Source organism: Saccopteryx bilineata, chromosome 3 (assembly GCF_036850765.1).
Source record: "Saccopteryx bilineata isolate mSacBil1 chromosome 3, mSacBil1_pri_phased_curated, whole genome shotgun sequence".
NCBI lineage: Eukaryota > Metazoa > Chordata > Mammalia > Chiroptera > Emballonuridae > Saccopteryx > Saccopteryx bilineata.
In genome coordinates, this window is record NC_089492.1 from 237,848,410 (window position 1) to 237,874,219 (window position 25,810).

The following is a 25,810-nucleotide window of genomic DNA, read 5'->3' on the forward strand; positions in this document are numbered from 1 at the left end:
CCACCCGGCACGCCCACCAGGGGTGACGCTCTGCCCACCAGGGGGAAATGCTCTGCCCCTCCATGGCGTCGCTCTGCCGCGACCAGAGCCACTCTAGCGCCTGGGGCAGAGGCCAAGGAGCCATCCCCAGCGCCCGGGCCATCTTTGCTCCAATGGAGCCTTGGCTGCGGGAGGGGAAGAAAGAGACAGAGAGGAAGGAGGAGGTGGGGGTGGAGAAGCAAATGGGCGCTTCTCCTATGTGCCCTGGCCGGGAATCGAACCCGGGTCCCCCGCACGCCAGGCCGATGCTCTACTGCTGAGCCAACCGGCCAGGGCCAGGAAGCATTTTTATAGCAAATAACAAAAGATGTCATCTTTGTTTAAATAAGAGTTCGAAAGGATTCTACACATCAACTGTGAGATCATTACAAGGAAAAAAAAGATTAACTTTGAGAAATGCAAGGCAGAGTGATCAATTTTCTGACCTACTTTAGATCAACATTTTCTACCTGTGCAAGTAGAAGACAATTAGCTCTTGGGTGATTTTAAAGAGTTTTTTTACAGTTGTCTTTAACTAGCTGATGAAACAGCAGGACAGTGTGGCTGATGGACAGTGCTTACTTCTACCTATTCCCTGTTTTAGTGGGGTGTGGGCCACTGAGCCTCCAGGCACATACAAACACATTACAATACCCCAGCCTGTAACTGGAGGCACAGAGGGAGTTAGAGCACATAAAGTGGCTGCCTGTGTGCCACAGGTACAGTCTCAGAGACACTTTGATGCTCTCATGGCACAACTCCGTGAGTTGTATTTCAGAAGTCTACAAATGATGAAATATATTTTCTTGCAGATCAAAAGTTCTAATAAAAAATCTAATAAATGAGTTTTCCCCCCAAAATGAATATACACATACAATAATTCCCTGAATGGATACTGGTGGAGTGAAAGAAGAGAATCCCTTAGCCAGAAGAAAGAACAAATACATAAACAATAGTGATAGTAAAAGAAATTGGATCTTCAGATTTTGATAACAAGAGACTCAAAATAAATCAAACTTCATGTAACTCTCAACCCAGGCACAGGGCTTTCATTTCCTATGTGAGTCAGAATTTCTACCTCTCAGTTCTTTAAAGAGAATAAAAATAATGAGATCACCTAACTGTTGATCTGTTCAATGACTAAAGCAGTGGTTCTCAAAGTGTGCTCCAGGGTGCACTGGTGCGCCCCAGAAGATTTCCCAGGTGCACCCTATGGTATTCCAGAGAAATATGTGCCTGTTAAGGACCAAAAAACCAACAGGGTTTTTGGAGTTTAGATTTTTGGGGGACAGAGGTGTGGGGAATTGGCTGTAAGCTGACAGTCTGCCCAACCCCCCACCTCACTTGCCTGATCAGGTTGCAAAGGCTGTTAAGCTGTGGTGCTGGATTGTTTACACTACCCCCCCATGTTCCCCAGAAAGACTGGAGGCAAGTTTCTTCTATCCTTTGTTTGGTGTAAAGTTAAAATGATATGTATGGTGGGGGTTTTCTGCACTCAACACAATTAAGAGTAAAAAGAGGAATTCTTCAATGTATTGATGAGGAAATGAGAGTTTGACTTTAAAATATATGCCCCAAAATTGAAGAAATCTCTAGGACACATCAGGCTCATGTTTCTCATTAACACAAGAATGAAAAAACTTAACACACTCGTGCCGGGACCTGCCGAATTTACTAAATCTTACTAAAAATATATCTATATATATATAAAAAGATAACTTTTTTGTCATTTTTTTATATTTTATCCCCTCTTTTTTATAAATTCTAAAAAGCATAACTCAAAAAATGTAATATAAAAATGCTTCTTAATATCAGAATAAATTTAATTTTGTCATATTTATTTTGTTTACCATAAAAGCATGCTTGGACTATATATTTTTTCTTTAATTTTTGACTTAATAATTATAACATATTTCTCAGAAATTTGTATACAGTGCGCCTACAATTATTTGTAGGACTTTAAATGCGCCCCGACTTCAAAAAGTTTGAGAACCACTGGACTAAAGCATCAGATGTGCTTATAGAAATGTAGAATAGACCCTTTTAAGCTAAAGACCAGAGTAGTTCTTAAGATAACTCCCTATCATTTTTTTATTTTTACCAAATCCATTGTTTAAAAGAATGTTAGATTGATTTTCAAGTAGTAAATGTAAGCAGAGTTTTGCTTTGGCCATTCAGCATCAACACCACCACACTGGAGATTACTGCCGATGCCGGCCTCCCGTGCACCTTCATGTCAGAGCAGAAGAGAAATGGGATGAGGGCAGGGCAAAATGGAATGAAATCTGAAAGCACTGTGTTTTGGCCCCAGCAGCCGACATTGCCTTTGCCCTAGAAATCTCTGGAGGAACACTTAGCCATAATGCCATAATAAGAACGGAGAGGAAAGTACTTACGAGGACCCTGGACTTGCGGTGGGAGGGGGGCCTGAAGGAACAAAAGAAAAACAAAGGAAACAGTCAGTCTGGGTTACTGCGGGTTGAGCATGAGTACAGTCAAACCCTTACAGGTTCAAGTGCTCAATCCCCCTGAGGTGATATCTATTTTCCTGGGATTCATTATTTTGTCCAATTTCTCCCCCAGCCCCACCCCAACCACTGCCACAAAAAAAAAAAAGAAAAAAAAAAAAGCACATCAGGGAGAACTGTCTCTATCCCCCAGGTCATGCCCTGAAAAATGCTAAGACAAGGGTTAAAAAATGAGTCCGCAGGGCAGGCACCCTCATAGGATGCAGGGAGTTTCCAGCGGAGGCTGATTGTCCCTGGACACTGGACAGAAAAGGGGCGTGTGTACTGGAAATCCTCCCGACTCCTCTCTCACGGGTGTGGTGGCTCCTGGGAGGGGCCGTGCGACCAGACAGACCTGGATGCCACTTCTGCTCTGTTGGTTACTTAGCTGGGCAACCCCTGAAAATGGTAGGTAACTACTGGGCCTTGGTTTACTCGTTTATAAAAAGGGTACAACTGTGCCAGTGTTAGGGCCACTGGGCACATAGTTCGTTCTCAGGACACGCTCCCCACCTCCCTCCTCACCACCATGGAGCCTGAGGACCATCCCCAGCAGGGGGCTGCTTACCAAACTTGACAAACAAGACTCCGGTGGTAGAAACCACCTTCTTGCCGTTGGTCGCCACGCACTGGAAGTAGCCCGTGTCCGTGGTGTCCAGGTTCCTAATCCGCAGCCGGGAGCCATAGTTGGTTGCCCGGAAGGAGATCCTCCGGGGCTCCTGGACCACAGGCGCGTCGTTTTTGAACCAGCGGATGGTGGGAGGCGGATTCCCAGAGACTTTGCAGTGCAGTTCAGCTGTCTGCCCCAGGGACGTGGTGATGTTGTTCATGGGTTCATCAAGGGTCAGGTAAGAATCTGTGAGCAGAAGACAAAGGAGGCAGGTGAGAGGTACAGACAGCTGAAGAGCCCCTCCAAGCACCCCACATCCACCCCAGGGTGCCCCAGGACCACAGAGAGAGTGAACAGGAGAGGTGTGGTGGACACAGACAAGGCATGAAATTATCCATTTACTGAACCCCGTGACTATCAAACATCCCCAGAGCCTGCCTCTTGGAAGGAAATATATCATATGACTAACCATGGTATAAAACCCAAAGTTTTCAAATGACAATACAGTACTCATGAAGAAATGTACTTTCCAGGACAAGATAAAATGAACTTTTGTGTTTCAGAGTATTAAAATAAAAACACATGATCCTTGTGATAGACTCAAATAATTCGCTAAGAAGAAAAAGAGGTAAAATTCACCTAATATTCCTACCCACCAATTAACTTCATTCTCAACATTGTGACAAAGATCTTCTAGCTTATCCACTTTTGATAAAAAAAGAAAGCATGAAAAACTGGAAAAGCAGAAGCAACGTTATTTACAGTAAGTCCCCTAATGTCCTCGATAGGCTCTACAACTTTAAGGAAAACAATGTATAACAACCAATTTACCATAGGCTAATTGATATGAGTTAAGTTCCTACAGCATATTATCAACATTAAAGGAAACAGGGTTGAACAAAGTGACTTATTTGAGGATTTGCAGTGTATACTCACATGGCACAAGATCAGGAAGGATGACAGAAATCTTTCTGCCAGAGATGATGTAAGGGTTATAAAGGCCAGGTCACTGGCAGACAAAGTGATGGGGCAACAAATATTTCCATAATGTTACTCATATCGACTACAACACATTACAATATATAAAATTCTATGCATTCAATTTTTAATTGAGAAACAATTTACATTCTACGGAATGTACCAATCTTATTTGTACAGTTCCATGAGTACAGATAAATATACACACTCATGTAATCAATGCCCCTATCAAGATATAGAACATCATCAACATCCCAGAAAGTACCCCCAAAATGCTCTGTAGTCAATCCCTGCTCTCATCCACTGTCCTGCCTCCATTCCAGGCAATTATAGCTCTGATTTCTGTCATCGAAGACGAATTTTACCTGTTCTAGAGTTCCAAATAAATGGAATCCATACTGCACGTACATTTTACATTGGCTTCTTTTGAGATTTATTAAACATTTTAATAATAAAATAAATTTTATTTAAGCTTATTTACACGGCTTTCACAGTCTCATCTCATATCTAGAGAATGGCTAACTAGTTCTGCACCCTCTGTAGGAAAGAAACAGAAATAGCAACTGTATAGCAATGCCAATATAAACATAGAGGGTAATAATCCATTAAGCAGGTTCTGGAATTTGATTGACTGGATTTGAATCTGGGTCTGCACCGATCTATTTGTGTGAATTTGGGCAAGTTACCTCAACGTTTGGGCACCTTAGTTTAACCAACTGAAAAATAAGAATAACAAATAGGATTCTACAGGGCAAAACTGTTAAAAGATTAAAATTAAATTAGGTGACACATGGGTAACACCTAAACTAATATTTGGCAAAGAGTAAGCAGTCCAGTCCTGAATTTACAGAACAGGAGACATGAGGGGTGAGGCCACTTGCTCAAGGTCACATAACTAATACACTACAGGAAAGAGGTTAATTTGTCCATGAAGCGCTAAAGAATATCTACCTAAAAACAAAGATGAGGGTTACAAAGCTTCTTGAAATCTGTTGGAGTTGGCCCAAGCAGCATGTTTTCCAGCGACAACAGAGGAAATGTAAAACAGAACTTTATGTTTACTGAATAAAGGAGCCTTGCCACAAACACAAGGAATTTGGTTTTAACTTCTCACTGATAAAGAATAATATTCAAATTTGTTTGTCACCATAGCTGCTCACTTAGTAAGTAGAAAAAGCAAATGGTCTGGTCCTCAGTTTGGCAAAAACTGGAAACATCAGAACAACATTTGGCATAAATAACAGGAAAGCATTTTGTGACTGGGATAAAATGAAATAAAAATTCCTATCTGTATCATTGCTAGCAGTCTTTTTTTTCCCCAAATGGAGAAGATGGAAGATAGAGAGATAGACTCCTACATGCGTCCCAATAGAGATCCACCCAACAACCCCTGTCTGGGGCCAATGCTCTGCCCATCTGGGGCCATGCTCTCAACTGAGCTATTTTTAGCACCTGAGCTGGAGACTCCACAGAGCCATCCTCAGTGCCCAGGGCCAATGTGCTCGAACCAGTTGAGCCATGGCTGTGAGAGAGGAAGAGAGAAACAAAGAGAGAAGGGGAGGGAGAGGGGTGGAAAAGCAGATGGTCGCTTCTCCTGTGTATCCTGATCAGGAATCAAACCTGGGACATCCACATTCTGGGCCAACACTCTACCACTGAGCCAACCAGCCATGGTGCTAGCATTCTTGTTGTTAATAAGTGCCTGGCCATGATCCATTCTCTTCCCAGAATAATCTGGCTCCTTCCATGGTGGCCTCATAGCCTACATGAGGACTCTCACTTTCTTCTCTACACCCGAAGCTTGGGGTGGCCACTACAGGTTCGAAACTAGTCTTTCCTTTTCAGAGAACAGCTGGGTATCCTAGAGAAGAAGCTCTGTGCAGAGAAAACCTGCAAGTTGGAATTGATGGCAGTTCTGCCACCCGGTCCCTACACGTGTCCATGGTCACCTCACCTCTCTAGGCCTTGGGTTCTGATCTATTGCATGGGCCTCTGGACGCTGCCCCTCCTGGAATAGTTCATGTGTCCACACTGGCAGCCACAGAAACACTGATGACAGGCAAAGCAATTTGGCCTCTACATTTAAACCTGCCTATGAATTCATATTTTTTGTTTGTTTATTTTTATTGTTGTTTTAGTAATTTGAGTCGATTCGTCTGATAATGTGTGCTTGAGCTGTGGAAGCTTCCTCATTCTTCTTTCTCTTCTTCCCTAGACCACAAATGTTAAAATGGCAGACTGGCAAGTGGAAGGTGAAGTATAATCTGACTTGAAAGAGAAAAAAATTCCAATTCTGCTATCTCCACCTCTAGCTCTGTGTCCCCTGAATGAATTACATCCCCCAGTGGAGGTACTAGTAATAATAATGATGATGTTGATGACAACAAGAACAATGATGATGATACAGTAATGATGATAATAGTTAGCACCTAAAGGGTACTTATTAGCATGGGCAGGTGTTATTCCAAAGTACTATTATCCTCATTTACATATCAGAAACCTAAGGCACAGAGAAGCTCAAGTAACTGTTCAAGATCGTATAGATAGTACATCAAAGTGAGACTTAAAACTAATAATAATCCAATGCAATTCCAAAGAAATTCCTAGCAAATTATTTTGTGAATGTTGACAAATTGATTCTAAAGTTTATATGAAGAGGCAAAAGACACAGAATAATACTGAAGAATATCAAAGATGGAAGACTGACACTACCCAACTTCAAGACTTGCTATAAAGCTACAGTAATTGAGACAGTGTGGTATTGCCAAAATAATAAACAAATAGATCAAAGAAACAGAATAAAGAGCCCAGAAATAGCCTGAGCAGGTGGTGGCGCAGTGGATAGAGTGTCAGACTGGGATGTGTAGAATCCAGTTTTGAGACCCCGAGGTCACCAGCTTGAGTGCAGGTTCATCTGTTTTGAGCAAGGCTCACCAGCTTGAGCCTAAGGTTGCTGGCTCGAGCAAGGGGTCATTCGGTCTGCTGTAGCCCCCGGTCAAGGCACATATGAGAAATCAATCAATGAACAACTAAGGAGCCACAACGAAGAATTAATGTTTCTCATCTCTCTCCCTTCCTGTCTGTCTGTCCCTATCTGTCCTGCCCTCTCTCTGACTCTCTCTATAACTGCCACAAAAGAAAAAAGAGCCCAGAAATAGACTTGAATAAATATAATCAATTGATATTTAAATAAGAAGCAAAGGCAATACAAGAGGCAAAGATAGACTTTTCAACAAATGGGGCTGGAACAAAGACATCCACACGCAAAAAAAGACACCTTTCACAAAAAACTCAGAGTGGATCACTGACCTAAATGTAAAATGCAAAATTATAAAACGCTTAGAAGATAATATAGGAGAAATCCTAGGTGACCTTGAGTGTGTGATGACTTTTTAGATACAGCAACAAAGACGTGATCCATTAAAGAAATAATTGATAAGCTTGACTTCATTAAAATTAAAAATGTCTTCTCTGAATAAGACAATGTCAAGGGAAAGAGATGACAAGCCAGAGGATGGGAGAAAATATTTGCAAAAGACACATCTGATAAAGGAGTGCTATCTAAAACATACAAAGAACTTCTAATTTTAATTTTTTTTCTTGTATTTTTCTGAAGTTGGAAATGGGGAGGCAGTCAGACAGACTCCCGCATGCGCCCGACTGGGATCCACCCGGCACGCCCACCAGGGGGCGTCACTCTCTTGCGACCAGAGCCATTCTAGCGCCTGAGGCAGAGGCCATGGAGCCATCCCCAGTGCCTGGGCCATCTTTGCTCCTGTGGAGCTTTGGCTGCGGGAGGGGAAGAGAGAGACAGAGAGGAAGGAGAGGGGGAGGGGTGGAGAAGCAGATGGGCGCTTCTCCTGTGTGCCCTGGCCGGGAATCAAACCCGGGACTCCTGCACGCCAGGCTGACGCTCTACCACTGAGCCAACTGGTCAGGGCCACAAAGAACTTCTAAAACTCAATAATAAACGCCTGACCACGTGGCAGAGTGGATAGAGAAATGGACTGGGACACTGAGGACTCTGGTTCGAAACCCCAAGGTCGCTGGCTTGAGCACAGGCTCCCCTGGCTTAAGCGCAGGGTCGCGCTGGCTTGAGCATGGGATCATAGACATGACCCCATGGTTGCTGGCTTCAGCCCAAAGGTCACTGTCTTGAAGCCCAAAGTCACTGGCTTGAGACCAATTTCGCTGGCCAGGGGTCACCCACTCTGCTGTAGCCCCCTGGTCAAGGCACATATGAGAAAGCAATCAATGAACAACTAGGGAGTGGCAACAAAGAATTGATGCTTCTCATCTCTCTCTCTTCCTGTCTGTCCCTGTTGGTACCTCTCTCTCTCTCTCTCTCTCTGTCACAAAAACAGGGAAAAAAACAAAAAAACTCAATAACAAGCAAACAAACAATCTGCTTTAAAAACTAGACTAAGAACTTAATAAATACCTCACAAAAGAAAACACAAAAAGGATAAATAAGCCTATAAAAAGATGTTCCACATCATATGTCATCAAGGAAATGCAAATGAAAAAAATGAGATACGACTAGATACCTATTAGAATGGCCAAACTCCAGAACATTGACAATGCCAAATGCTGATAAAGACATGGAGCAACGGAAACTTGCGCTCATTGCTGGTGGGGATGCAAAATGGGACAGCCACTTTGGAAGACAGTGTGACAGTTTCTTCCAAAACGAAACATATCTTACCTTTTGATCCAGCAACCTTTCTCCTCGGTATTGGCCCAAAGGAGATGAAAACTATATTCACACAAAACCCTGCACACACGGACTGGGATGCAGAGGACCCAGGTTCGAGACCCTGAGGTCGCCAGCTTGAGCGTGGGCTCATCTGGTTTGAGCAAGAGCCCACCAGGTTGAACCCAAGGTCACTGGCTCTAGCAAGGGGTTCCTCAGTCTGCTGAAGACCCACGGTCAAGGCACATATGAGAGAGCAATCAATGAACAACTAAGGTGTTGCAAGGCGCAGTGAAGACTGATGATTGATGCTTCTCATCTCTCTCTGTTCCTGTCTGTCTGTCCCTGTCTATCCCTCTCTCTGACTCATTCTGTCTCTGTAAAAAAAAACAACAACAAAAAAAAACCCTGCACACAAATATTTGTAGCTTTATTCATTTAACTGCCAAAACCTGGATGCAACCAAGATGTCCTTGAGTAGGTAAAAGGACAAACTTTGGCACATCCAGACAATAGAATACTGCTCAGCACTAAAAGGAAATGAGCTGTTAAGCCATGAAAAGACATGAAAGAAATTTAAATTCATATTACTAAGTGGAAGAAGCCAATCTGAAAAAGCTACATACTGTATGATTTCCACTATATGTATACTCTGGAAAAGGCAAAACTACGGAGACAGTAGACACATCAATGGTTTCCGGGGGTTGAGGGCAGGGAGGGGAGGAATAAATAGGAATAAAAAGCACAGAGGAATTTTAGGGCAGTGAAAATATTCTATATGATAATATAGTGGTAGACACATATCATTATACATTTGTCTAAACTCATAAAATACATAATACCAAAGTGAATAGTAATGGAAACTGTGGTATTTGGGTGATTACGATGTGTCAATGTAGTTCATCAATTCTAACAGATGTACCAGTTGATAATGGGGGAGGCTATGTATGTGTGGGAGCAGGGAGTATACAGAAAAATCTCTAAATTTTCCTCTCAATTTTGCTGTGAACCTAAAACTATTCTAAAAATATTTTCTAAAAAAATGATTTTGACTCCAGAGTCTACATGTTCTAAGACAGAAGTTCTCAAACATTTTGGTTTCAGGATCCCTAATACTCTAAAATAATGAATACTCCAAAGAGATCATTTTCAAATATTGTTAATATATTTCATGAAAAATACAAATAGTAAAAAAGAATGGCATTGTTTTATATTGTAAATCTTTTATTTGGCTCAAAAGCAGACAGCTGGTTTCTCTTCTTTCTATATTCAATCTGCTGAGATATGTCATTCTGGTTGAAATATATGAAAGAAATCTGGCTTCACACAGAAAAGGGGAGAGATATTTAAATAGCGTTTTTAGGTCATTTAGGATGTTCCTCTTTGATACCATATCAAAAAGCTTCTTTTTTTTTTTTTTAACAGAGACAGAGCAAGAGTCAGAGAGAGGGATACATAGGAACAGACAGACAGGAACGGAGAGAGATGAGAAGCATCAATCATCAGTTTTTCGTTGTGGCACTTTAATTGTACATGGATTGCTTTCTCATATGTGCTTTGACCAGGGGGCTACAGCAGACCAAGTAACCCTTTGCTCAAGCCAGTGACCTTGGGTCCAAGCTGGTGAGCTTTGTTCAAACCACATGAGCCAGTGCTCAAGCTGACGACCTCAGGGTCTCGAACCTGGGTCCTCCGCATCCCAGTCTGACGCTCTATCCACTGCGTCACTGCCTGGTCAAGGCCAAAAAGTTTCTTAAAGGTTAGTTGCAATGTCAAATCTGAATTCATTTCAAAGAACTTTTCACAATGTTACATTAAAAGGAATTGGTTTATCCTGCCCTTTAAAGATCTTTTACCCACTTATGATTTTGTAACACCATGCACTGACCATTTAGAAAACATTGGCTCAATGACTTATGTTGATCTTCCAAATACAGACACATTTAATGATATAATATAGAAAAATCATCTTCATTAATATCACCACAAAACTCATCAGTAAAAATTGAGACGCTGTCAAGCTCATGGTAGTGGCAAATGTTCTTCCAAATTTTATTTTTTTCTTAGAACCTCAAATTTTATTATTGGCATTTAATATAATTTCCTGTTTACTTAATATGGCAGGCTCATTTTACTCATTTTTAAGAATATTTAAGAAGAAATAACCCTTGTTTGACTGTCAGTTATTCTTCAAGTAAAAAAGTGACTAGTTCAGCTCACAACTCAAACGCTTTTCTTTGTGACAACCGTAGTACTTCAGCAGTTAGCTGGAGTGGTTATGTACACTACCCATTTCAACATAAGGGCTATTAAAAACACATACTTAATGGTCAAGATTTAATTAAGTTAGTAATTTTACTACTTTATTGAAGACAGCCGTAAGTATAATTGGCTTAAAAAATAAAACCCCAAAAAACTACAAGTGCATGGTGGTGGAGAATACTTCTAGCACAATTTGTTAGCTTGCTACCACTTGATCAATTTGTGCTAACGTCCCAGCAGTTTTACATATCGTTGCTTTTGCACAATTGGGATGGATAAACTGTGGTTCAGAGGCTTTGAAGACCTATCCCAGCTAACAGAAGGCAGAGCCAGAATTTGGACTCCAAGCTCAGTGCTCTTTCCATCACCCTCCACAGCTGCCCTTGTGTTGTGTAATAGGTTCAATTTCAAATCCACTTGTTTATGACTCCAGTGAAGTTGTTAATCCAAGTTGTTTATGACAAAGAAAAGAAAGTTGCTTTGATATAAGCATGAAGTATGTTGTACCAATATGTCATCATTCCACAATTGCTTTGATATAAGAATGATGTAAGTCATGCCAGGAGGTCATCATTCTACATCTGCTGTCCTTCACGAGCAGTCAGCAGGGGAGCTGTGGAGGGCCCCCTGGGGGTGTATGGAGAAGAACGTGTGGAGAAGCAACTATGGCAAAAGGACATTTAGACTATAAATACTGAGAGTCTGTGAGAACTGTTTGAGATTTTCCATTTGGGCGAAGCCTAAAAACTCTCTGTAGACCCTTGGGGCATCCGCTCCTGTCTTGGCAAGGCTCTACATGCAGACAGTGGTGATGAGCCCTGCAGAGGCAGCCGCCTACCAACACTGGCGTCTTTGTTCCCTAGCAATGTGTTCTAGCAACAGGGAATTTTTACTTTTGTGCTGGCAGCCCAAATCAGCTCTCTGGTTGGTGCCTACTCTCCCAAGGACCACCTCCTATCAAAAGGTACACTGCATATTAAAGTTGGACTTGATTCCTTCATCTCCCCTTGCCTGGAACAATAGTGTAATTAATCTGTCATTTGCTTGGAGTATGTTATTTTTTTTTTATTTTTGCTCATTAAGAGATGTTATCCTGTATGCTATTGGCTTGTAAAATTATTATAATTCCCATAGCAAATATGTGCTAAATAAACATGCAAGCAAAGACAACTATTTCATAATGTTTGCTGCCTCCCACAAAACTATGATAAAACACCTCCATGCCTCTGGGTCCTGGTCTAGGATGAGGCTCTCAGAACAAAACGGTTTCATCCTAAGCACCATAAGCCAGAGAGGCTTATATGGCCTGTTTACTGGTTCTGAATAAGCAGCTTGGGATTTGCGAGTAATTCTAAGTGATTGTGGTAGATCTGGGCAAAAGTTTGGGACTCGATAAAAAAAAAAATTGATATTTTTATAATGTAAAAAACCGAAATGACTGTATTCTTTTAGTGGCCCATTTTCTCCATTACCTATAGAAAGTGACAATCACAACTAACATTTTTTGAGCATTTATGAGGTACTAGTAGGCATCATTCTAAGCACCCTGTACACATTAATTTATTTAGTCTTGACACTATCATTACCCTTATTTTAGAGATAAGGAAATGAGACACAGAGAGTTTAAGGAATTGCCCAAAATCATGGGGCTAGAAAATGACAGAGCCAGGACCCAGACCCAGACCCCTGGACACAAAGGACCATACTGTCAGCCAACGCACCATTTCCCAATAAACCAGTCTGTAGTCTTTCATTGTCCCCCAATACTTCTAAGCAGGACTATCAAATATTCTTGTTCTTTTTGAGTCCTCCCAGAACATGACAATACCCATTGGTACTAAGAACAACTAAATCACTGCTAGGTACATATGACGTAACTGGAAGTCATCATCAAGAATGAGCTTTTTAAATACAGCACAGGCAGCGTCCATACTGACGCTTAATCAACCTAAAAAGTGAACTGCGAGAAAAAAAGAAGTTTATGAGCTCTCTGGGAATTGAGACTCTATTTCCTCTTTTTTCTTTTTTGAATTTCCCTCAGGACTCCATGTGTTATTGTGAACTTCACAGGCATTTAATAAATGCTGGTTGATTAAGTAAATGGAAGGCACAAGTGTATTTTGGGCAAATGAGCTTCGGCAACACCCCATTTATTACTTAGCCATTTGACAAGACGTCACATCCACAAATCCCTCCCAACATTTATTACTTAATTTTCAAAGTGCCCTCCCACTCTCTGCGGGGAGAGGCGGAGCCAAGAGTTATAGTCCCGTTTTGACAGGTGAAAGCAACTGAGATATAAAGAGTTTAACAGTCTTTTGCCGTGGCAACCCAGCCAGTCAGCCAGGGAGCCAGTCACAATTAGGCTCAGAGCCTGGGTCTCGGTATCAAAGAGGAACATGCCAAAATCCTAGTCTCCTACAGGACCGATCCTTTTCAGAAGAGGGAGGAGGTTCCCGACATGAAATAAAATGCTTAGCTAAACATAAAGGAAAGCTGCCAAACACAGTTAGGTCATCACATTTGACTCTGAGAGAACATTCTGTTCACGCTATCAACCTGCATTCACTTTCAGCACACTTCACCATAAATACTTCTGACTCACTATCTCGGGAAATATTTTTTATCTTAATAAACTCAATGCAAAACGTAATCTAAATCAGCTTGTGCATTCTTGAGTCTGAGCCACAAGCTGCATTTAATAAAAATCAGTGGAAATAGCAGGGGACTTCTGAATAACCACAGTTCGTTATCTGACGTGGGGCTGCTGGGAAGTCCCGAACACACGGGGAGCAGGTCAGTAGGCTGGAGGTATGGAGGGAGCCTGAGGCCAATGTATGACCCCACTTGCTGAACCTCAGTTCCCCAGGAGACACTATTTGTGGTAATGGATGCAGCATGATCATTAAGAACATAGTTCTTTATGGAATTGGACTACTTAGCTTCATATCTGAGTACTATCTCTCAGTTGCTGATATTTAACATCTCCAAGTCTCAATTTCCTCAACTGTAAAATGGGGCTAATAATTGTAAGTACCCAGTAGTATTGTTGTGCAGGTTAAGTAAGATAGTCCATCTCTTAGCTCTGGCTGGGTAGCTCAGTTGGTTAGAGTGTCATCCTCATATGCCAACGTGGTGGGTTTGATAGTCAGAGCACATACAAGAATCAACCAATGAATGCATAAATAAGTAGAACAACAAATAGATGTTTCTCTCTCCTTTTCCTCTCTCTTTCTAAAGTCAATAAAAAAAAAAAGTCCATCTCTGGAACTTCAAAAGCATTCACTACAAGGAGCTATAATAAGCTAAAGCCAGAGATTCTCAACCCTCTCTGAACATCACTATCACCTGGAGAATAAAAAAACCCAAAATAAAACACTGACACCTGGGTCTCAACCCTAGAGATTCTTATTTAATTGATCCTGGGTGCTGTCTAGGTCCAGGCAATTTTTTAGATGGCCATTAAATGATTTTCCTGAACAGTCAACAAGAGAACATTTGGTTACAGTCATTGTAGCTGTTTCCTGACACCAATTCTTGCCCGTTTTCCTGCCAAGCCCAGCTTTTACTGCTCAAAAATCTTTAGGATTCTCTACTACCCACTACCACCCCCATTGTTCAGAAGAACAAACCAAGACTGAGACTTCAAGTACCTTGCCTAAGGTCATGTTAGCAATACAGTAGGGAACCACATCTCCAACGCTTGAACACCCCAGTTTCAAACCCATGTTCCCAATCAGGTAGAGAGATGGCTTGATGAAGATACACATTTCCTGTCTGGACAAAGCTGCTGTAGTCCATGGGCATCATACAAACATCAAAAGAAAAGAAGTGCTGCACTGGGCTGGGTCCTAGTCTAACAATCACATTTTCTGGAGAGCTCAAGTACTAATGCATCAAGCTGAGCTCAGGCTGATGACCTCTGAGTAACAAGAGCGGGTTTAAAGAGTGTTTGCGAACCAAACACAACAAATAGTCAATAATGCAGCTCCTTTTTGGGGAGGAAACACATATACATCAGAAACGGTTAGGCTAATATACACTTAAGAGTAAGCCCCCCTATAAATTGGGACTAAGGTAAAGACAGCTGCCTTTGTAGGTCTCTCTGTGGGAAGTTGGTACACCTAGCAACTCAAAGGGGTTTAAGAAAACTTTACCTAGAGCTTGTTTTAATGAATAGGGCATTTTTACAAGTAGGTCGATTGTATGTAAATGGATTCTTAAAAGCTCAGGGAAACTTTTTCCTCCTAAGTGGTTAATATCTACAGTGAATGAAAGTGGCTGACCTTGAACACTTGGAGTGCTTTGAGTCACCAGCTATAATTTAAAAAGGTAGGAGAAGAAAAGAACAAACATGTTCAACACTGATTCTGTCAGTTACTTTACATATATTACTGTATTTTATCCGTTCTAAGAACCCTGTGAATATGTAGGTTTTTCTAATCTCATTTTAAGAAACATACCCAGACTTACAGAGGTTTTTAGCATAGCTAGGTGCATCATGGCTGGGATTGGAACCCACTTCCATCGGACACCCACTCCCAACTTATCCCTTCTCAACCTACTCTTTTATACCCTGCTGTCATTAAGAACTTCTTCCATGATCAACTTACCTGAATCTACCCAGATGATCTTTGCAAGCATTTATTTTTACTCCTTATTTTTACAAGAGCAGGTTACCTAACTGGATCACTGGCAACTGTCAACAGGTTGCTCTGGGACCTTTTTTCTAGTTATAAGCTTTTTCTGTGCACTTTTAAAATTTATAATTTTATAATTTTAAATTTATTTAAGTATCCAATTTATTTTAATATTTTTTCAACCATTTTTATTATTTGGGGTTAACATTTTGTTACTTCATATATATCAGGTGTGCATGTTTCATTTAAATTTAGTAATAGTAAGAATGCAGTAGTCCCTTCTTATCCATGGTTTTGCTTTCCACATTTTAGTTACTCTTAGTCAACTGCGGTCTGGAAAAATTAAATGAAAAATTACAGAAATAAACAATTCATAAATTTTAAATTGTGTGCCATTCCAAATAGTGTGATGGAATCTCATGCCATCTTGTTCTGTCCCACCCAGAATGTGAATCACCCCTATGTCTAGTGTATCCACGCTGTACTTGCTACCCACCCTGTTAGTCACTTAGTAGCACTCTCAGTTAGCAGACTGTTGCGGCATCACAGTGCTCATGCTCAAGTATCCCTTATTTACTTAATAATGGCCCCAAAGCACTAAAGTAGTGATGCTGCAATAGGTTATGTGGAAGAGAAGTTGTAAAGTGCTTCCTTTAAGGGAAAAGGTATGTTGGTAAGGAAAAAGCATAGTATATACACAGTCTAGTGTTTTGGGCATCATATTGGAATGTATCCTCCATGAATAAGGGGGGATTACTGTATTTAAAAATTATGAGCAGAAACACACTTACCCATCAGAACAATGACCTGATTTCAACATAATCAAATTTTGCAAATGAAATTCAGAAGGACGCAAATTGGCTTGAAAATTGGTCCCTGCATCTTAGAGAAATATTTCCAATCTTGTTTCTGACGCCCTTGATCTTCAGCAATCCTGACTTTATAGTGGTAATTTTTTTTAACTAAACCCCCATCTTCAGCTGAATGCTAGAATGATAAAAAAAAATCCATGGCCTATGAATTCTTCAGATATAGGCTAGATCTACGTTCAAAGGAGTCTTCCCAGCCCTGAAAAAACCCAAACCAAATAACACCAGCAAAAGCACCCGCTAGTACCTTGCTTCACTATAACTTAGTAAGGTTCTAACTTAAAAACAAAAAAGCAAAGTTTTTGACTCTTGGGCTTAGACCCTGCACACCACACTGCAAACCTGAAAGCTGCACTCTCCCCCTTTACGGTTGAGTTATAAACCTTTGTAAAATGCTGACAGACCTTAACAATAGCAGGACAGGATGAGTGGGTTTACATAACGAACTTTTAAATGACTGAAGATAATATCTAGAAGGCCAAGCCTGAGATACATTTCTGGTTTGGGCTGTGGGCCAATGCAAACAGGACACATCATAAGTCATCACTGTGATTTCAATACTGGGGAGAGGAGACACCTCAGCGTCAGCATGATGCGTGACACTCGCTAGGAAAGCCTGTGGACGCTTCTGCCTTGTGCAACTGTAACAGTTATGCTTTCAGCCCTGCTAGGAAGCCCTGTGAGAGGAGGAACCAAGCCACATTCAGGGCTTTCAAAGAAGAAGTCACTGTGTATTTTCACTACCCTGGCCTGGTGAGGCTGCGGCTTGTCCAGTCATAATAAACTCTCAAGTGTTTCATGGCTCTAAGTGGAGCCCAGTGGCTTTCAAAATAAAAGTTGCCATTCTGGCTGAGGAATTTCTATTCCTATAGGAACCACACCATCTCAGTTTTCTAAAGTCACATCTTGATTGAACAGGACCCAAATCCCTCTGTGTGCCAATCAGCATTCCAATTGGATTCCACCGAGACCAACATTCCAGTTTCAGGTTTTCCCAGAATATAAACTTTGGGGGATACGAAAGGGCATGCAAACTATTCTTTCCTCTCATCTCTGTTCATTGTGTAAGATTTGTATTTCAAAATTTGAAAGAATATGATGACTTGGCCACACCTCAGATCTTCTGTTAGCAGGGCAGGGGACAGGAGAAGTCCTTGTCACTTGAATATTCTCTGTTACAAATGGGGTAGCTTTGTCCTCAAATTTTGAGCCAAATTCCTCAAAAATTAGACATTATCTGCTCTACTGCTTTTTCAAGAAAACAGAAAAGTACTAAGCAATCTGGAGGTGAAAACCGCAGTGGATATGATTTTCTTAGTAGCAAGAAGCAACAATCAAAAACACGACTGAACATTGGGCCTCTGACCACGCCTTCTTTGTTACAGCACCTCAAAGCTAGCCCACGTTTGCTGTGGATACACTTAAAATAAATGAATACATGAACAAATGATTGAAGTGTCTGTGCTCAAAGATCTCTCACCCTGGCTAGGGACTCAAACATGGGAAGGAACAATCAGAGTGTGAGATGAGTGTATTCAGGGTGACAGAGGACCCGAGAAGAGGTCCCGCTCAGACATGACCCGCTTCTGAGCCTGGGGTCTCAGAGAAGGACTTCCACAGTGGTGACACTTAGCAATCGGTGGGGTTTTTGAACAGGAGGAGATACAGTCTCTATCCCCCAGGAGCCCTTTAAGATGTTGAAGAAAGGAAGAGAGATTCCAGAATCTAATTTGAAAGTACGAGGCAGAGTAAGAGTATGAGAGTATGAGGCAGTGCTAAGTGTGTGGCCAAGATGCTGAGTCCTGAAGGAGTTTGGGAGGGAGATCAAAAATGGGCAGGCCAGGGTCACCGTGCAGCGGCAGCAGAGGGGCCCGGCCGTTCTCTGCCTTTTATCAGGCAGAGTGGGCAAGACCCAGAGCAGAGTGGAGGGGGAGAGAAAGCCCAGATTTCCTGTCCTCTTGCTTGAATGCTCAGGCCTTTGGGGGAGGGGAGGAATATAGAGGAGTGGGAAACAGAAGAAAGTGAGAAAATACACCTGTGCAGGCACTGAGAAGGTACCTGTTGCATCCTTCCTGGACCTCAAAGACCATTGATGGAAAATAATGTACTAATAAAAGTAATCAGAACAAGGGTGATATCAGAGAAAATAACCAGAACAAGGGAAGATGCCGTTGGTGGGGTGCTGTTTTCTGCTTAGAAGAAAGTAGGCACGTCCAGCTGCAGAAATCAGGCTGAGAGAGGAGGGGGTCATGCTTGAGCTGGGCCTTGATGGAAAGCAGAGGCTGAGAGCCAGCTTCTCCCAGAGAGCGAGACTGGGAGGGAGGGAGCAGGGAGGGGCAGAAAGCAGGAGCCACGCGGTTGCTGAGGAGAGCGAGGACACGCAAAATGTCACCCCTGACGACCCTCCTGACACATCCCGTGTGCATTAGATTTCTCACGGATTCCTCAATTCCATTTTCTTCAGCAGGAACGTGTCTGACATTTGAGGCAGGAAAGTTCTCCATCCTGCAGGATTGCCCTGCACATAGCAAGGTGTTTAAGATCTTAGCCTCCTGCGCAATAAATGAAACTGCATCCCTTAAGCATGTGACAGTGAGAAACAGCACCACACATACCCAACCACATTGAGGAGCCTTGCGGCACCTCTTCATCATCCTCTTAATGACCATCGTGTTAATGTGATATCTCTAAAACCTGTTTAAAATAGACCACTTTTGCCCTGGCTGGATAGCTCAGTTGGTTGGAGCATCATCTAAAAGTGCAGAGGTGGCCAGTTTGATCCCCAGTCAGGGCTCATTCAGGAACAGATCGATGTTCCTGTCTCTCACTCTCTCCCTTTCTCTCTAAATAAACGTTAAAAAAAATTTAAGAAAAGAGACCACTTTTGGAAAATGTGTCCATAGGGAGCTCCCAGCCTCTATTCCTGTACCTCTCTACATCAGCCTAAGGCAGGGGTTGGGGGGGGTCTGTTTTCAGGAGGCAGAGGTACAGGAAACCGCATTCCACGGGGAAAGGAAGGGCTTGAGTGAAGGCTCAAAGGCACGCATGTCTAGGGTGCTGAGAGCATGGAATAAATCATCGCCACCTGCTTTTGGGAAAGATTATGAATGAACAAGTAGTAGGCAAGAAGCCTGGAAAGATATGTTGGGTGGAATCTGAGGAAAGACCTCAAACAGTAATGAGGGATTCTGCACCTTATCTGGCCAGCGACAGGCAGTTTTCCAGAACACGTGTCCTAGAGCTGAGCTTCAGAAAGTGTGAGCTGACCCAGCAGGGCAGGGAGGACAGAGCTGGCGAGGGGCTGTGACGGGCAGGAGGTTTCGCTCGGGTTCCGACTTTATATCCCTGTTTCTTCATCCCCACCGAGGTATGACCGCAGAAATCCAGGGAGAAGCAGACATGGATCTCTGGTGATAAATTACCATCAGAGACCCTAATGAAAGGGTTTCCTCAGAGCTGAATGTTTAGCTCTCCCTCCTCTTTCTTAACTCTTAAAATAATAATGCATCCATGTACACCTTTATGCTGAAATATTTTTCCCTTTTGTATTATTTCCTTAAATTAACACTTCTAGAAATATCCTCACTCTTTCTTGACAGGATCCAAAGGTGAGTCTTCTCTCTATTCCTCCAGAATACTTAACACAGGACACCACACAGAAGAATATCAGTATAAAATGACATCCTCAACTTACCTGCTTGCCCATACTAACTCCTAGGCCACAAGTCTATGATTCCCAAACACTGTTAGTGATTGTGGCCAGGAGTGGCAGAGGAGTTAGAAAGGATGTACCTGCCACTGGGACCAGAAACCAGAAGTTGCCTGAAAATCATGCCTTCCAACTCAAAACTCAAGCTCCTTGAGACCAGAGATAAAGTATTCATTCCCTTTCATATCACCCATATGTGAAGGCAAAGTATAAAGTTGAGATGCAGGGACATGTCTGCAAATTCACTGACACTTGTCTCATCAAAAGGTGAAGTCTATGTGCCCTGTCCTTGCACCTGGTGGCAACTCTGTGACGGTTGTGATGAACAGAATGTTGCAGAAGTAGCACTATGTGAGTGACTTCTAAGGCTAGATTAGAAAAGGCTACATAGCTCCTGCTAATTTCTCTTAGAGCAGTCCTCCTAGGAGACATGTGAGAAGTCTAGTCACTCTGAAGCCACCCTGTGGAGTCCATGGGAGAAAGAGATAGCTTTGGAACCCCTGCTGTTTTAGTCACTAGCCCTCTGAGTCATCTCCGCACAGACACCAGACATGTAAGTGACGAAGACTTCAAGATAGCCTTGGCCCTGGCCGGTTGGCTCAGTGGTAGAGCGTCGGCCTGGCATGCAAGGGGTCCCGGGTTTGATTCCTGGCCAGGGCACACAGGAGAAGTGCCCATCTGCTTCTCCACCCCTCCCCCTCTCCTTCCTCTCTGTCTCTCTCTTCCCCTCCCGCAGCAAGGCTCCATTGGAGCAAAGATGGCCCGGGCGCTGGGGATGGCTCCTTGGCCTCTGCCCCAGGCGCTAGAGTGGCTCTGGTCGCGGCAGAGCGACGCCCCGGAGGGGCAGAGCATCGCCCCCTGGTGGGCGTGCTGGGTGGATCCCGGTCGGGCGCATGCGGGAGTCTGTCTGACTGTCTCTCCCCATTTCCAGCTTCGGAAAAAAAAAAAAAAAAAAAAAAAAAAAAAAGATAGCCTCAGCCCCAGCCACCAGCTGACTGCAACCACATGAAAGACCCTGAACAGGAACCATCTAGGAGAGCTCAGTCAACTCCCAGAACCAAGAGAGATAATAATAAATGATTGGTTGAAGCCATTTAGTTTAGAGTGGTTTGTTGCCAAGCAATAGATAATCGACACACAGTTCCCATCCGAGATTCTAGGGAGTGAAATAAATTCTCTAGAATGGCATACATTTATTGAAGACATATCTGATGACAGACTCTGTGCTAGGAAGTAAAAATAATGATTCACACACAGTCTCTGCTTTCAAGAGGCTCCCAAAGGAGATAGGATATAAATACGGGTTGTCACAGATACTAGAAAAGCGTGCCCCAGGAGAGACCCAGAGAATATACGATGGAGTGTGCTCTGGGAGACTCCTGGATGAGCCTGCTCTGATGGGCTAGCAAAGTGACCTTCAGATAGGGAATCCCATGGAATGAAGTGAAAATAAGCATAAAGACTTTGACCCTACCACACAGTCAGTTTGTTAAAAAACAGAAAGCATACATCCCAGGACCTGTCACACACCAAGAAGTTGTTCTCTATATATTTGTTGGGTGGGTGGATGGATGAATAAATGGATGGATAGCAGGCACTAGGGAGCCAGCCTAGAAAGAGCTCTGGCTGCCCTGAGAACAAGAGGGCCAGGGACCAAGTCCTGGCCGCGTGACCCCAGGTAAATCACTTCACATCCATAGTCTTTGGTTTTTCCATCTGTATAATGAGAGCATAGGACTAAGAGATCTCTGAGGGTCATTCCCAACTCAAACCTCCTACAGCATCAAAGAGTAGGTACGAACACTCATCTATTTGTTTACTTGGTTGTCTCTGTAATCAAACAAACACATGTTGGAGAGAAAGTCAACCCATTAAGACTCTGATCACACATAACAGAAGCTGACTCAAGCTCGTTTCAGAAGCTGAGGAAGAGCTGGAGGGGTGAATGGGGAAGTTAACACAGGACGCAAGGGTTCACTCATGCAAGTCTGGCACAGAGTCCGGCCAGGCCTTCGGAGTAACAGGAACCAAGACTAGAAAGCCGCTGGGAACCAGGCAGGACTTTCCCTTCATCCCGAATCTCCCGCTGTTTCTATGAATCTGCTTAAATCTCTCTTTGCCAACCAAATGTCTGGAGTTGTCTACACACACAGCAGAGGATGATCATTCTATGCCCCCCAAGTTACTCTCCTGGCACTACTAGCAACTCACAAACATTCACTGCTTGTCTCTGAGTCCCAATTCCAAACAAGAGACTCTTACTGACATAATCTGGGTCAGTTAACCACCCCTGGTCCAATCAACACTCCTCAGAGAGGCAGAGTTAAATGATATAAACACGGCTGCTAAAGGCCCATCACATGGGTCATGGGAGCAGTTATTAGACAACAGGAGGTTACTGCACAGCAGGCAGCCTGCCTGAAAGGAGTCTATTACACAGGCCAAGAAAATGAAATAACCACTGTATAGATTATTGGTAAGGATGAAAACTTTCTAACCTAAACCCCAGCTTCATGTACGTACTCTAAAATCCTTTCCAAAGCCACCTTTGAAACATAAATTTCAGGAAAAAAGTGAATTTTCACACTCATCTAGGTCCTGCACAATTATTATTGTTTTCTAGAACCTTGAGGATACTCCTGTGGCCATGCTGGCTCATGAGGACATCTCAAACTCCGTTTGCCAGGGCATGCTAGAGAGCATCCTTTCTTGCCACTTTGCCAAAAGATGGGATTTGAAAACATAAACAAATGTCTCCACACTAATTACTGAAAGCTACTGAGGATTTGGGTATCACTTTAGAAGACACTCTATTTATGGATGGCCCGGCAAGAGAAGCAAGTCAAGCCATTAGGGAGATTCTATAGAAAGGTAGATGCCTTGAGATTAATGCTATTGAAAAGCAGTTATTTTTGACATTTTGACAATCAGTTTAGGGTCTGTTTCTTATTAACTCCATTTTTGCCTTTTAAAAGGTTTTTTTTCTTTCTTTCTTTTTTTTTTTTGGTACTGAAAATGTCAGGAAATTTGGAACAGAAACTCACAATAAAACACGTCCCCTGACCTTCTAATCTATCAATCTTTCAAATAAATAAAAATCCTTAGAGAAGCCTCGAAGAAGGCATTTCTTGGTAGTTACCTGATATTATTTGCTGTATTGGCCATTACCTTGCACTTGCTTTTTTGGGTACTGGAGTAGAACAAAGAGAACAGGAAAATACAGAGAATGAGTGTGGTGTGTGTGTGTGTGCGCGCACACATATGCATGAGAGAAAGAGAACTAGATAATTCATTTTGGCTATAAATGCTTTAAAATCTTACAGATGCCAACAGGACACCCTCTTGCATATTTTTTTCTCCAATCACTCCACTTTGCAAGCTGCATTATTCTCAAATGAGACTTTCAAGAAACACCAATTCTGAAATAAAAATGTGCACACCACCAGTGGAAAAGCAAACAAAAGCAGCTAATGTACTGTGGCTAAAAAAATTTTCAAACAAAGTGGCAGTAATTTACCGGCCTGGCTCTTAGCTGGACCCCATGCACATAATCAGGCTCTCAGGACTGATAGGAAAGTGTGATTTACAGTAAGTCTCAGGATAATAAAAGAAAATGAAAAAGCAAATTGCGCATGAACATGAAAGCTGTATTTCTTCCGCTTTCAGCAACTGAATCAAATTTCCAGCCAGATTTTCAGAGTGAAACTTAGAAGTCCCTCAAGAAGCAAACTATGAGCCAACCAGCATCCACACTTGGACACTGCCCCAGCTGCCTGAATGACATCATTAATATTTAGAGATGACAGTGATTAGAAAGACGCACACTACACCATCTGTTTGAGTGGTGGCAAAAAGGTAGGCAGACCTGGATTTGAGCCCTGGTTATGTCACTTCCAATCAAGTGTCCTCAAGCAAATTATTTAACAGCAAGCTCTAATAATACCTGCTGAGTCAGATTGTTATGTTGATTAAATGAGATACAGTATATAAAGCATGCATTTCAGGGGGCATTTAGCATATGGTCGTCTCAACAAATTATCTATGTATATAAATAAAAATGTAAATGTTCGTTTGTTCAAAATCTTAAATCTCCGAAAGTTCTTCACAGATTGCCTTGAAATTTTGACATAACGCTGCAATCAAATATGTGCATGTTTTTTTGTTTTTATATACCTACTATTATATAGATGTCACACCTGTGACAGGTAAAACATGCTTTTTAAAAAAAACATGCTTTTTTTGAAAAACAGCGCCATCTGTTGGATGTAAAATCAACACATGCTATACTAAATATTTTACGATTCCATTTCAATGTTATGGGAGAAATATAAATCGCACATGGCTGAAGATATTTTCTGTCGAATATGCAAGAAAAATTCAAATATGAATATGAATTTCACAGCAGAAATATACAACAAAGCGTTGATAATCATTAAAGATTTGTGCTTAGAAATCACAAAGTTCTTAATCAATTGGGAATGCCGTCACTGAATCAATCTGCTGCTACTTTGTTCAATGTAGAATTGCATCATGAACAAAATTACAACACGGGTGATCTTTTGTCGTATATGCAATCAAATATTCCTAAGCTAACACTTGAGCAAAAAGGCATTTAAAATCAAATAGTGCAAACTGTCAATAACGGGGTTGGAGAAATCTTCTTAGATGCGCCAGGAGGAACTGGTAAAATGTTCCTAATTAGATTGACTCTGGCAGCAATTCGATCCCAAAATGACATAGCCTTAGCTCTGCGTCATTCGGAATAGCTGTGACATTACTACCAGGTGGAAGAACTGCTCATTCCACTTTGAAACTGCCATTGAACATGCAATTTCCCCATTGAAACTTCCACATGCAACATTTCCAAAGCATCCCAGCATGGGAAAAGTATTGTAGAAATGCAAACTTATTGTTTGGGATAAATGCACAATGGTGCACAAAAAAATCACTCGAGGCTCTTGATCAATCATTGCAAGATTTGCATGGAAACATCAGACCATTTGGGAATGCATTAATATTGCTTGCAGGAGATTTCAGGCAAACGTTACCTGTAATTCCTTGATCAACACCAGCGGATGAAATAAATGCTTGCCTGAAATACTCTACTTTGTGGCGACACATAAAGATGTTAAAATTAACTACAAATATGCGTGTCCAGTTGCAAAATGATAGATCAGCTGAGATATTCTCATATCAATTGCTGGAAACTGGGAACGGAAAGGTGCTGGTTGATCTGACCTCAGGACGAATTTCATTGCCTCAACTTCTGCAATTTAGTGACGTCAAAAGAAGAATTGGAGGGAGTGACGTCACGGAAATGGCGCCGTGAGCAGCGCGTCTGACAGCTCTCCCCTAAATCACAACAAATTTATCAACTAGAAACAGAAAAATTTATCCTCGGAGCATTCCGGAGTTCCACACAAACTGATAGCGAAAGGACTGTTATCACTTGAATCTGAGAGACGAGGGTGTGGAGGAATCTACCACAGGGACGTTCTTTCAAACCGCAAGGAAGTGCGCCTGT

The 25,810-nt window shown here is 42.2% G+C and overlaps 1 protein-coding gene across 1 annotated transcript in view; it reads right to left on the reverse strand.

Annotated features, from left to right (window-relative positions):
• The window catches only part of ROR1 (receptor tyrosine kinase like orphan receptor 1), a 458,686-nt gene that overhangs the window by 137,448 nt on the left and 295,428 nt on the right, over positions 1–25,810 (reverse strand). Inside the window, exons 3-4 of the mRNA XM_066268986.1 lie at positions 3,094–3,381; positions 2,415–2,445 (exon numbers count right to left, since the gene is read on the reverse strand). Coding sequence (XP_066125083.1) covers positions 2,415–2,445; positions 3,094–3,381 — 319 coding nt within the window. The remainder of the gene's footprint in view (positions 1–2,414; positions 2,446–3,093; positions 3,382–25,810) is intronic.